At 48.5% G+C, this 12,663-nt stretch overlaps 1 protein-coding gene across 3 annotated transcripts in view; it reads right to left on the reverse strand.

Moving 5' to 3' along the window:
* Positions 1–12,663, reverse strand: part of FAM193A (family with sequence similarity 193 member A) — a 198,250-nt gene that overhangs the window by 33,666 nt on the left and 151,921 nt on the right. For all 3 annotated transcript variants that reach the window (XM_050792252.1, XM_050792253.1, XM_050792255.1), the window contains exons 14-19: positions 11,879–12,077; positions 10,636–10,908; positions 6,823–7,126; positions 5,567–5,750; positions 4,108–4,338; positions 194–1,052 (exon numbers count right to left, since the gene is read on the reverse strand). In XM_050792252.1, coding sequence (XP_050648209.1) covers positions 194–1,052; positions 4,108–4,338; positions 5,567–5,750; positions 6,823–7,126; positions 10,636–10,908; positions 11,879–12,077 — 2,050 coding nt within the window. The remainder of the gene's footprint in view (positions 1–193; positions 1,053–4,107; positions 4,339–5,566; positions 5,751–6,822; positions 7,127–10,635; positions 10,909–11,878; positions 12,078–12,663) is intronic.

Below are 12,663 nucleotides of genomic sequence, written 5' to 3' on the forward strand. Positions count from 1 at the left end.
CTGCCCACCTTGGCCTCCCACAGTGCTGGGATTACAGGTGCAAGCCACCATGCCCGGCCCCTCTACGCTCTTTTCTACAGGAGGGAGGCCACATGGCGAGAGCACGCCAAACCCGGTGTTTTCCCATACTAGCACATCACACGTGGAAAACCAGGCACCGCTCAGAAATACCTTCCCGCTATTCTGTATTTACCAATTGAATTGTTGACTCTGTCTCCTTTCTTCTTCTTATTTTTCTTGTTCTTGCCCTTTGGCTGAGGGGACTCTGCCAGCACCAGCTTGTTGTTCTGATGCTCACTGGGAGAGGTGGGCTCCATAGGGGTTGGGTTTGACTTTTCTTCCTTGATGTGGTTCAGCTGCTTTTTGTTATTGTTATTACTGTTGACTTTTCTCTCCTCTCTTTTCTGCTCTGTGATGGATGTGAGATCAACCACCTTAGCCTTTGACTCAGTCTGGGCCCGAGGCTTGGGCTGCCCCTCTGTGGCCTTGGGCGGCTCCGTGGGCCTCCTTGCTGGCTCGCTGCTGGCCTTGCTGGTCTGCCTCAGCTTCTGCTTGCCATTTCCCTCTTTATGGTGCTGCATGATGTCAAAGAAAAAAGAGAGTGGCTCATGCTGCTTCCCATTCACCTCCTTGGGGAGGAGAAATTTGGAGTCTCTGGTGATGACGGGGTCTGCAGCATCCCCCTCAGCCCCTAGCCCTGGCCTGGGCTCTGAGTGGTTCATATGCCTGGATGGGGACTGAGAAGAGGTTTCTGGTGCTTCAGTTTGCTCTAGCGAGCCATTGTGGATGTTTTCAGAGTTAGGGACAGACTCTGTTGCTGCCTGGAAATTTCCAGTGAGCATGTCCAACTTGGGGCAGTCTTTACTTGGCCTCTCCTTCTTCTTCTTTTTTACAGCTCTTAGCTTCTGAAGCTCCTGAAGCCGCTGAAACTCCTCCTTGAAACGCTCCTCCTCTTCTTCTTCCTCCTCCTCCTCCCGCCGCCTCTGCTCCTCCTGGAGGTGCAGGTGCTCCCGGGCCCTGGCCTCTGCTTCCAGGCGAGCTTTCTCCTCCAGCTGCCAATGCGAAAAGAAGGCAGTTTAAGACTACAGTGAGTGCTAAAACTTAAGTCATACAGAAAAACTAAGATAATTTTAAAAACGAATCACATATGGAACATAAACTCTGAAGAGGCTGTAATACATCAGAACTTAACACACACCCACCTCCAATTCTCTTACTCTACAGGATTGTCAAACTTCATCTATTTACTAAAGTATATGCTTACTTTTTTGGGTGGGGGGGTGGTAGTTAACAAAAAATTCCCCATAGCCTTTGACCTGGTGCTAAACACAGTAACCAAGGGCAAAGCAGCTGCAAAGCACACATCCAGGGAGCCAGCTACCCCTTCACAGGTGCGGCAGGGCATCGTGCTGCCTGGAGGAATGGATGATGGAACCAGTACCACAGCCTGCCTGGGCAGTACTGAGGCTGCACACGTGCCGCCAGAACTCTGGCCACCTTTCCAGGCGAAGGCTAATGCATTCACCTGAACAGGGAATGTAAGAAATGTGTAGCGGCTCACACCTGTGATCCTAGGAGTTCGAAAGCAGCCTGGGCAACACGGCAAAACCCTCTCTCTACAAAAAGTATCAAAATTAGCTGGATGTGGTGGCGCACGACTGTGGTCCCAGCTATTTGGGAAGCTGAGGTGAGAATCGCTTGAAGCCAGGAGGTCGAGGCTGCAATGAGCTGTGATGGCACCACAAAAAGAAATGTGTAGTAAAAGAAACAGAAATTCCTTCTTCCCACCCTAGCAGATAAACAAAAGTGCCATATATTTTCACTAGTGGGACAGAGCAAATGACTCACTGTCCAAATTGATGGAAAATTAATTTTCATCCCAAGTGAAGACTGCCTTTGAGTAGTGATGTATACATACATACTCCAGGGGCACAAATGGAAACTGTTCTTTGTGTTCAGAAAGCAGATGGGAGTCATCAGTGTCAGGAGCACAGCTCCATCCACCACCAACCTTTAGAAATGCTGGGGCTTATGAGAAACTCTGGCAAAAGCATTTCTCCTAGAGAAATAGAAAAGTACTCCCCAAGTGTAAATTATTTTTCACAATATTATTAACAGGAAAATTATCTTTTGAAAAACTTAAAAATTATGATACAAATTTAACATTGGTATGTTACTAAAAATTTCATTTGACAATTCAAGTAAAAATTATTTAACATCCTTCTCCATGTGTATGTCAGGAGCAGCACCCAGCAGCCACCTCATGGTGGGTCCTACAGTCCAATGTCTGGAGTGAGTTGTGGGGCTGCACTGCAGAAGTGGGGAGACTGACTCCATCAGGACACTTGCTGGCACACACTGGTCAGCTGGCGTCCTCTCAGAGCCGATCTAAATCCAACATGGGTGTCTTGTCAATATGTGGACCAATAACAAGCACGTGAGGGCAGGTGCCCTGGTCTTTAGCAGGGTGGCTGCCCCAGCACAGGCCTCCGGGTTGGACCTGCTACGGGACAGAACAGGTGAACTATTGCCGTCCCTTCAACAAGCAGCCAGCCAGTGAGCCTCAACACACATCTGTGAGCTGCTCTGTAAAATGGGTGCGGTGTAGAAAGCACCAGGAGGCGGTCCCTCGAGGTGGGACTGGTTGCTGAGCAGGGCCTATGACACCAGCCTCTAAGGATCAGCTGGGCCTCAAGTCTGGATCCAGACCACTTGCAAGGTCAGAGGGCAAGAGCCTGGGATGGAGAGTACCCTGAAAACTCAGGAAGGGGTCCCAGAGGCCTCCAGTGAATCTCAATGGGAGGTCTCAGAGCCTTGGACCACCGTGGGGGCCCCTGATGCTGGACACTCCTGAATGGAGGACACACTATGTTCTCCCCACTCCAGCAGTCTCCAGTCTTCTGGGGCACAGAACAAGGCTTCTCCCCTAAAGCCTCCCAATCAGGCCCAATAATCAGTCTAAACCTACTTCAGGACTGCGAGGCATGAGCAGAGTTCTTGAGGGTAGAACAATCGCAACAGCTAAGATAGAAGTAACAACACAGGACATCGGGCCCACCCTCTGGTCCACTGTGGGATCGTCCTCTTCCTCACCTCTCTGCCTGACCATGCCGCGGACAGAAACCTGGCCTCTTCCCAAGACAACTGTCCTACTGTCAGAACCCCAGGAACCTACAAGTTCCCTCTGCATGCAGCCCACATCTGCTCACTGAGGTCTGGCTCTTGGAGCCTGACATTTTTAGGGAGCTGAAACCAGAAGGCTCTTTGGAACTGCTCCAGCATAGGGGCATTTAGAAAATCCTCCAAGAGAAAAGGTTTTTTTTTTTTTTTTTTTTTTTCTTTTGAGACACTCTCACTGTCACCCAGGCTGGAGTGCAGTAGCATAATCTTGGCTCACTAAAACCTCCACCTCTGAGGTTCAAGCAATCCTCTCACCTGAGTCTCCTGAGTAGCTGGGACTACAGGCGTATACCACCATTCCTGGCTAATTATTTTTGTCTATTTGACATTTGCTTTTTGTGACACACCATGCCCACTGAAAAGGAGAGAACTGCTCATGCCTTCCCATGAAGACTTATTTTCCTCCCCTCTAATCAATGCCATGTACTGGTCTTCATCTGGAACAGCAGTGGGACAAGAGGAGCATGGGGGACATGCTCAGACCTGAGTCCAGAAGACTTCCCTGTGCCAAGTGCCCCGCCCCAGTCTCATATCAAAGACACTTCTTCACCCACAGGCCCCAAAAGCCCACCTGGGCCTTTCTTCTACCATCTCTACAGTTGAGGGCTCCTTTCTTGGAAAAGAAGGTTCTCCAACAGATAAAGCTGGAGTGTCTGCTGCTGCCCTCGTGACAGCCAGCACAAGAACAAACCCATTCTACAAAAGGGGAAGTAATTTCCTGAAAACACAAACAAAGTGAAGTTTTTTACCGGTCTCCAGTTCAGGCCACCAGCGACAGGCTGGCTCTCGGAGCAATGTTGTGGGCAAGTAAACTCACGTCAGAGCCCCAGCCTTCTGTAGCTCAGCCCTGCCTGGAGACTGGTGTTGCACAACACCCTCAAATGCCCTCAGACCTGGCACCTCCAGGTGCTGAGACCTGTCACTTGCCTTCCTTTGCTTATGCCTTGCCCGCTTTGCTGCACGCGTGCTGCTCACTGGTTTGGTTTCAGAGCTGTTTATAAACTGCAATAAATCCTCCACCCTCCGATGGTCAACGACGCTTTCCCTTTCTGAGATCTGATCCATTTTTTTAGGTTGCTCTTCTTTCCTCTTGGTCAGCCGTAAGCGAAGCTTTTCCCTCATTTCTGCGTAATTTCTACTTGTTGGTGCAGCTGGAGGCTGAGAAAAACAACAGTTACGCTTAAGTTTTAAAAATTTTGAATGTAATAAATTTCAGACCACACCTCCAAAAATAAACTGTTTTATTATTCAAGTAGTATATATTTGTTGTGAAAAATAAGGAAATAAAACCAGCAGAAAAAAAGAAAAACCTATCAGCAAGTCATCCAAAAGTGGCATTTTGATACCTATCCTCAAATTTTACATATTCATGAAAAACCTGGTAAAACATGTACAGCTATGCACATAAGTGAATTTTTAAACTAAAAAGGAAACAATTACAAATTCTGATTAATATACTTTATTTATTTATTTATTTATTTACTTATTTTCGAGACAGGGTCTTGCTCTGTCACCCAGGCCGGAGTGCAGTGGTGCGATCATAGCTCACTGCAGCCTTGGTCTCTGGGCTCAAGCAAAGCAGCCATGTACCGTCACACCCACAGCTAATTTTCTTCATTTTTTGTAGAGAAAGGGTCTCACGGTGTCGCCCAAGCTGGTCAATTCCTGGGCTCAAGAGATCCTCCTCCCTTGGCCTCCCAAAGTGCTGGTATTACAAGCATGAGCCACCGTGCTTGGCCTCTACTTGTTATTTAATATGGTGTGAATATCTTTTCATGTCAATAAATGTGTCTGTAGTATCTTTCCATCCATTTGTAGGTTTCCTTTTTGGTGCCAAAAACAAAAAAAAACCTGCCCTGAATCCTACTGCCAAATTTCTTACTATAAAAATATGTGCACATTTTAGGAAATGCAAACAGAGCTAAAGCAGAAAAAGAACAACTATAAGCCCCTGCTATTCCTACCACCCATCCCTCTTAAACTGCGGGTGATAACTGGTTGTATAAATTAAATCACAGCTCTGGAAAGATGGACAAGTACGTTGTGTGTACCAATGCCCTCTGTATTCAAGCAAGAGAAATCCAACTGCACACACACAACGCTGCTGTCACTGGCCACAATGTTCCACCATATGGATACACCATGGTTAACAACCTCCTACCAATGGGTATTCAGTAGGAATACTGCACCCCTGATTTACCAATTACCTTAAAAACCACAAACAAAATGCAAAAATGAAGCAAAAAATCATTATGGCTAAATCTTTGGGCAAATATTTTTCTTTGCTTCTTTACGATGGATATATCCTAGAGGTGCAGAATTTCTGCAGAGGAGCCCGTGTGCTGCACACTTCCCACATCATGACGTGCTGACCTCACGCACTCACCCCGCCGTGCCCAAAGAATTCGCAGTAGCAGCAGTCGCAGTACTTGCCCTCCTTCTGGTTGGTGGAGGTTGAGGTGCTGGAGCTGTGCTCAGAGCAGCTGTCCTCATCTGCACTCTCATCCCCATCATCTTGCTGTGGGTCGTAGACACCATTCTCGCAGCGGTGCCCTTCGCAGTCAGGGTCACTGCAAAATTGCACACAAGCTCATCGGCAAGTGGCCGGCCCCGGGAGGCAATGACTCCCATTGTTGAGCATGACCACCCACTGTCCTGCCCATTTCACAGACAAGAGGCAGTGCAGAGGATGCATAGCCCCAAGGTTCCTAGGGAGTCATACACATGCACCAAAGACGTTGGCCAGGGGCTCACGTGGGAGGCATGGCGTGTGCGCACACATGCAGGCGGTCCCTCAAAGCGCTCATACGGCGCCACTGAACAGGAACACGCAGTCTCTCCAATGACTCCTTCTAAGACTGTCCCTGCCACCACAGCTTCCATACTAAGGGGGAGAAGGGGTATAGCTTCAAATGGGCGAGTTCAAAGGTAACAGAAATTGTCTTAAAAGGAAAGTCTGGCTGGGTGCAGTGGCTCACGTCTGTACTCCCAGCACTCTGTGAGGCTGAGGAAGGTGGATCCCCTGAGGTCAGGAGTTCGAGATCAGCCTGGCCAACATGGTGAAACCCGTCTCTACTAAAAATACAAAAACTAGCCAGGTATGGTGGCGTATGCCTGTAGTCTCACTACTTGGGAGGCTGAGGCAGGAGAATCGCTTGAACCCAGGAGATGGAGGTTGCAGTGCACTGAGATTCCACCACTGCACTTCAGCCTGGACGACAGAGCAAGACTCTGTCTCAAAAACAAAACAAAACAAAACAAAAACCTGTTGAGTGTTTGTCGTATTGTGTTTTTACTATACGCATTTCATTCATTTTCTTCTGATTCCACCCTAGGTATAACAAATACAACTTATACAACAAATAACAAACAATGTACGCCCCCGATGCTGTCAGTGTTTAGGGGTAACTGGCCTACCTTTCCATGGCAGCCCACTGCCCCTGCTCTTCTGTCTGCAGAACTAGAGGCTGAGATGGGAGCCCCTCCACACTTGGCCTCTGCTGGGGACATCCTTGCATTCCCTCAGCATTTCACTAGGCTTTTCAACTGCATGGTCCCAGGGAAGTTTCTGTAGCTGTGCTAGTGCAGTGTAACACCCATTTTCCAAAGTGCTCCCATGTCCCCAGTCAGGACTTGGCTCACCTGCAGACACTTGGAGGGGCACTAATGGAGCCATCTGTGGCCGGGGGCAGGGGTGCAGGACAGAAACTCTTGCGTGTGTCCACAAACCCGGGAGTTGTGGTTGCTGTTTTGGGGAATGATGGGGCTGCAAGATTTGCAAGGTGAGGTGTGGAAGCAGGTGAAAGAGCGGCAGGTGAGAGCGCGGCAGGTGAGAGTGCAGCAGGCGAGAGCGCTGGGAGGGGGGCCAAGCCCGTGGGGCTGTTCCTCGGGGCGGCTGGGGCCGAGTGTCTGTGGTCCTCCTTGCTGATGCCATGAAACACGTCACCTGCATTTAGAGAGGTGAGAGTCACTGCCAAGTTTTTGTTTAAAAAATGTTCAAACCTGCAGAATATCTGAAAGAACACACAGAGAACCCATTCATCCTTCACCTTGCTTCATCATCACGACCTAATATTCTGTCCTGTTTATAAACTTTATTTCTTACATGCACACACACTTTTCGGCTGAATGTCTGCCAATTGCACTCGCCTCTAAAACACTTCGGCATGAGCTCCTCAGAACATCGACAGTTTGCTTTTTCAAAAAAAATTTCTTGGCTGGGTGCGGTGGTTCACGCCTGTAATCCCAGCACTTTGTGAGGCCAGGCCGGCGGATCACGAGGTCAGGAGATAGAGACCAGCCTGATTAACTCAGTGAAACCTTGTCTGTACTAGAAGCAGAAAAAATTAGCTGGGCATGGTGGCATGTACCTGTAGTCCCAGCTATTCGGGAGGCTGAGGCAGGAGGATCACAGATCACACCACTGCACTCCAGCAGCCTGGGCAACAGAGCCAGACTCCATCTCAAAGGAAAAAAAAAAAAAAAAAAAACCTTTTTCTTTTTTAAGAGACAGGGTCTCACTATGTTGTCCAGGCTGGTGTTGAACCCCTGGGCTCAAGCGATCCTCTCATCAGGGCCGCCTAAAGTCCTGGGACTACAGGTGTGAGCCACTTTTTACTTAAAAATTTCCTCCCGTCTCTCCCCTCTCTTTCTTTTCTTTCTTTCCCTCCCTCCCTCCCTCTCTCTCTTTTTGACATTTTGCTGAATAACCACAATACTATGATCATCTCAATGGCATTTAACACTGACAGGAAGGCCGGGCGCGGTGGCTCAAGCCTGTAATCCCAGCACTTTGGGAGGCCGAGATGGGTGGATCACAAGGTCAGGAGATTGAGACTATCCTGGCTAACACGGTGAAACCCCGTCTCTACTAAAAAATACAAAAAAACTAGCCGGGTGAGGTGGTGGGCGCCTGTAGTCCCAGCTACTTGGGAGGCTGAGGCAGGAGAATGGCGTGAACCCAGGAGGCGGAGCTTGCAGTGAGCCGAGATCTGGCCACTGCACTCCAGCCTGGGCGACAGAGCGAAACTCTGTCTCAAAAAAAAAAAAAAAAAAAAAAAAAAAAAAAAAAAAAAAAAACAACACTGACAAGATACTCTCATCTAAGGTACAACCCATATTCAATTTTCCATTTTCCTTCACATGTCCATTATAGCTTTCCCACCAACCCAGCCTCTTCCAACCCTTTTCTCTTTTCACAAGACTAACTTTTTTTTTGAGACGGAGTCTCGATTTGTCGCCCAGGCTGGAGTGCAGTGGCTCGATCTTGGTTCACGGCAAGCTCCACCTCCTAGGTTCACGCCATTCTCCTGCCTCAGCCTCCCACAGAGCTGGGACTACAGAAGCCCGCCACCACGCCCAGCTAATTTTTTTGTATTTTTAGTAGAGCCGAGATTTCGCTGTGCTAGCCAGATGGTCTCGATCTCCTAACCTCGTGGTCCGCCTGCCTTGGCCTCCCCAAAGTGCTGGGATTACAGGCGTAAGCCACCGCACCTGGCCTAACATTTTTTTTTAATAGGCCACCTGTCTGCCCATTTGGATTTGTCTTGTCTTGGTAGATTTAGATAAAATGTTCTGGGCACAAATCCTGCAAATATTATGTTGGATTCTTTTGAGTTTGTGGCAATGGGATGCAACCAGTGTCTCTCTGTTTCATGGTGATGTGCATGGCACTGTCTGCTAGGTTCCTCCAGAGTTTGGCATCCACCATTCCTTTGTAATCTGTCAGTCCCCAGTGATAGGGTTTGGTTGTGTCCCCATCCAAATTTCATCTTGAATTGTAGTTCCCATAATCCCCCTGTGTAGTGGAAGGCACCCAGTGGAAATAACTGAATCATGGTGGGGGCTTCCCCCATGCTGTTCTAGTGAGTTCTCACGAGATCTGACGGTTTTATAAGGGGCTTCTCCTTCGCTGGGTATTCGTTCTGTCCCCCGTGAAGAGGTACCTTCCACCATGATTGTAAGTTTCCTGAGGCCTCCCCAGCCACGTGGAACTGAAAGTCAATTAAAACTCTTTCCTTTATAAATTACCCAGTCTTGGGTAGTTCTTCATAGCACCGTGAGAATGGATTAACACAGGCACCCACCATTCCTGTGTAATCTGTCAGTTCCCTGTGGGTGCTGCTTTTGAACAGCAGAAATACTCCATTCCCCAAACTGACATCCCTCGTTAACCTCCATGAATGCTGCGTACTTGCACCAGCTGTTACCCCAGGGGCGCAGCATGCTGAAGTGCCACTCCTATCCTTCTTACACATTTGGAGGAGGTGTACTTCTAGAAGAAGGAGCTTCCCACCCTACTGCTCTGTTTGAGCACCCTAATCCCTTTGGATTCTTGACTTTATTTGTATGCTATAGTCAAACTTCCTTACTGTTTTTTAAATTTTGTTTTTAGAGATGGGGTCTCATCACTATGTTGCCCAGGCTAATCTCAAACTCCTGGGCTTAAGCAATCCTCCCCTTTTAGCCTCCCATAATGCTGGGAGCTACTGCACTCAGCCTCTTCATTCCTTTTAATGCTCAATCTTTCCCAGCTTTGGCTAGTGAGGCCTCCTCGAGCCAGCTCACATCTGCTCAGCATTTTCCTAAAGCAGCTTCTGAGAAATCTTGCCACATGCTCAGAAAGCAATGACCTCCTCGCCTGGCCAACGTGGTGAAACCCCGTCTCTACCAAAAAATACAAAAATTAGCCGTGCATGGTGGTGGGCGCCTGTAGTCCCAGCTACTCAGGAGGCCAAGGTGGGAGAATCGCTTGAACACAAGAAGTGGAGGCTGTAGTGAGCTGAGATTGTGCCACTGCACTCCAGCCTGGGCGAACAAGAGTGAGACCCAATCTTTTTTTTTTTTTTTTGAGACGGAGTCTCGCTCTGTCGCCCAGGCTGGAGTGCAGTGGCGCGATTTCGGCTCACTGCAAGCTCCGCCTCCTGGGTTCACGCCATTCTCCTGCCTCAGCCTCCCGAGTAGCTGGGACTACAGGCACCTGCCACCACGCCCAGCTAATTTTTTTGTATTTTTAGTAGAGACAGGGTTTCACTGTGTTAGCCAGGATGGTCTTGATCTCCTGACCTCGTGATCCGCCCGCCTCGGCCTCCCAAAGTGCTGGGATTACAGGCGTGAGCCACTACACCCGGCCAAGACCCTATCTTGAAAAAGAAAAAGAAAAAGAGAAGAGAAAGCAAGCAATAACCTCTTCCTATCACAGAAGAACAACAGAAACAGAGACAAAAGCAAGACGGTGCAGTGAAGCCCCAGAGGAATCTAGCATAATAGCTACAATTCTAATCAAAGTCCTAGGGATCAGCTCTCGGGATCAGCTCTGTGTGTGTGAGTATTTTTGGTCAGTTAATTACACGTACGCCTCGGGCTGGGCCAAGTAAAAGGCAGTTACAAAGATGAGAAGTCAGTAAACCCAGCCTTCCTGCAGACCCCGAGGGCCAGTGAGCCTTCAAGCCTTACCTACTGAAGGAGGCCTCTTGGATGACACTCTGAACTGGCTGTTGCTGGACTGCACTGTGGTAGCTGTGCAGGACACGGAGGACGTGGCTGATGAGGTGGCCATGACAACTTTGTTTGCTTCCATAAAAGCATCTTGGAAATTGTATAAACACTTCTTTTTTGCAGCATTCTTTTTCTCTTTACTATCCGAGACTGCAGGTGTTTCATTGCTAGATGGAGGTGGAAGGGCTTCTGGTCTTGTTTCTGAGAGTGTTGGCCCTAATATTTCACTCCCTTCAAAGAAGAACAGGAAAATTATGGCTTCTGACAGCAATCATACTTAGCTAAACCCTAAAAGACATGCTGATGACTGAACATTTGACACTGGGGGTGCTACTGAAGTCAGGATCCCACTGGGATGACGCTAAGTCAACCAGTTCTTAATCTAAGAAAAAACTGTATTGAGCACCTACTATGTGCCAATTCCTGTGCTAGGTGCTTTCCAAAGTTACATAAAGTCTTAAAACTACTTTCTGAGGTTGATACTATTACTCCCATCCTAAGAAGATGAAGAAACTGAGGCTCAGAGAGGCCAAGCAATTTGCCCAAGGTCACACAGCTAGAAATCCTTCCCAAGCAGAGATCAGGATGTCAAGTGTAGCCTGCTGTTCTGGCACACGCGGGGGCTGGGTGTGGGGCTGCCAGGAGCTCTGGCCACAGGAAGACAGAGATGAGGGGTAGGCACCAGCCCCTTTTCAGGTGCCCCTGACCCTGCGACTGAAGTAACAGCTGGGCCTCAGTGGCTGAGGCGGCTGGGGAGGAAGGAGCTAGTAAAGGGGAGAGATGCCACGTGGGGCCAATGCAGTAACCAGAGGAAGGAGTGTGAGTCACAGATTTAAGTCGACTGTGGCACTTTCTTCCTGTCCCTGTGCACTGGGGGGCCTGAGGTCTGATTGTCACCACTGCTCGAGAATTGAAGGCCGGGCACCCAACCATGGTCACCAGACCCTCAGCAGTGCGGAGGCCACGCCCATGTGGCTCACCGGTCTGACAGGGAGCCACCGAGTCAGAGTCTTGCTCTGCTCAGTCACGCAGTGGGACTGACTGGTGGCAGATGCGACAGGATGGAGTAGGATTGGAGACCGAGGTGGTGGAGCAGCGGCTGGCTACAGCTGCGCCAGGGTTTCCACGGGAGACTACGGCAAAGATGTCAATCTACTCAGGTTATTTTAAAACTTTAAGAAAGTTTTAACAAATTCCTTACCAGAAATTGTATCTGGCAAGAAAGTGCCAGGATTCCAGTTCTTATCATTCATCACTTCTGATCCCCAAAGACTTATAAATTTAGAACTATTCCACTCTGGAGTATTCCCAAAACAGCTCGGATAAATATGGTCTTGAAGAGATGCATTGAATACCTGATGCTTATTTGTGTGATTCTGAACAGGTGCTGGCGGTAAAGCCTACAAAAAAAAATTTTCTAATCACATATCAAAATTAATATTCTGTTTACCTAGGTAAGTAAACTACAGACAGACAATTCATTATGAGCCTCATGGGATGTGCTCGCCATGAGCTGAGGCCCACAGGGCGCACATCTCACAAAACGTGGACTTGATTTATGAGACTGTACACGGCAGGTCAAATTTCAACCAGATGTAGATATGAAAAGCAACCGATGCCTTGAGGAGTATATCTGAACAAACTTTAGACAACTCAGTAACCTGTCACATTCCTACTGGGTCACATGTGAGTGTGTCATGTGCGTCGTAAGATCTGTTTCTACGGCTTAATCTCAGCAAGCATTTTAATGATCATCACTGATAAGTCAACTTTGGAATCACTGATGAAAATGGATAAAACCCTTACACACTGACCTCTTATACCCAGGCAAGGTACAGCGCAAATCTAATGAACTAGAGGAATTCGTATACAGTGCTCTAAAGACCAGGGCATTCTCAAAGGAGCTGCCTCACTGGCAAGCCCTGCCCTGGGCCCTATGGGGCAGACCACTGTTGAAGGCACCAAGGGAAGGTGATCAGGGTCTGG

This window comes from Macaca thibetana, chromosome 5, assembly GCF_024542745.1.
Source record: "Macaca thibetana thibetana isolate TM-01 chromosome 5, ASM2454274v1, whole genome shotgun sequence".
NCBI classification, from domain to species: domain Eukaryota; kingdom Metazoa; phylum Chordata; class Mammalia; order Primates; family Cercopithecidae; genus Macaca; species Macaca thibetana.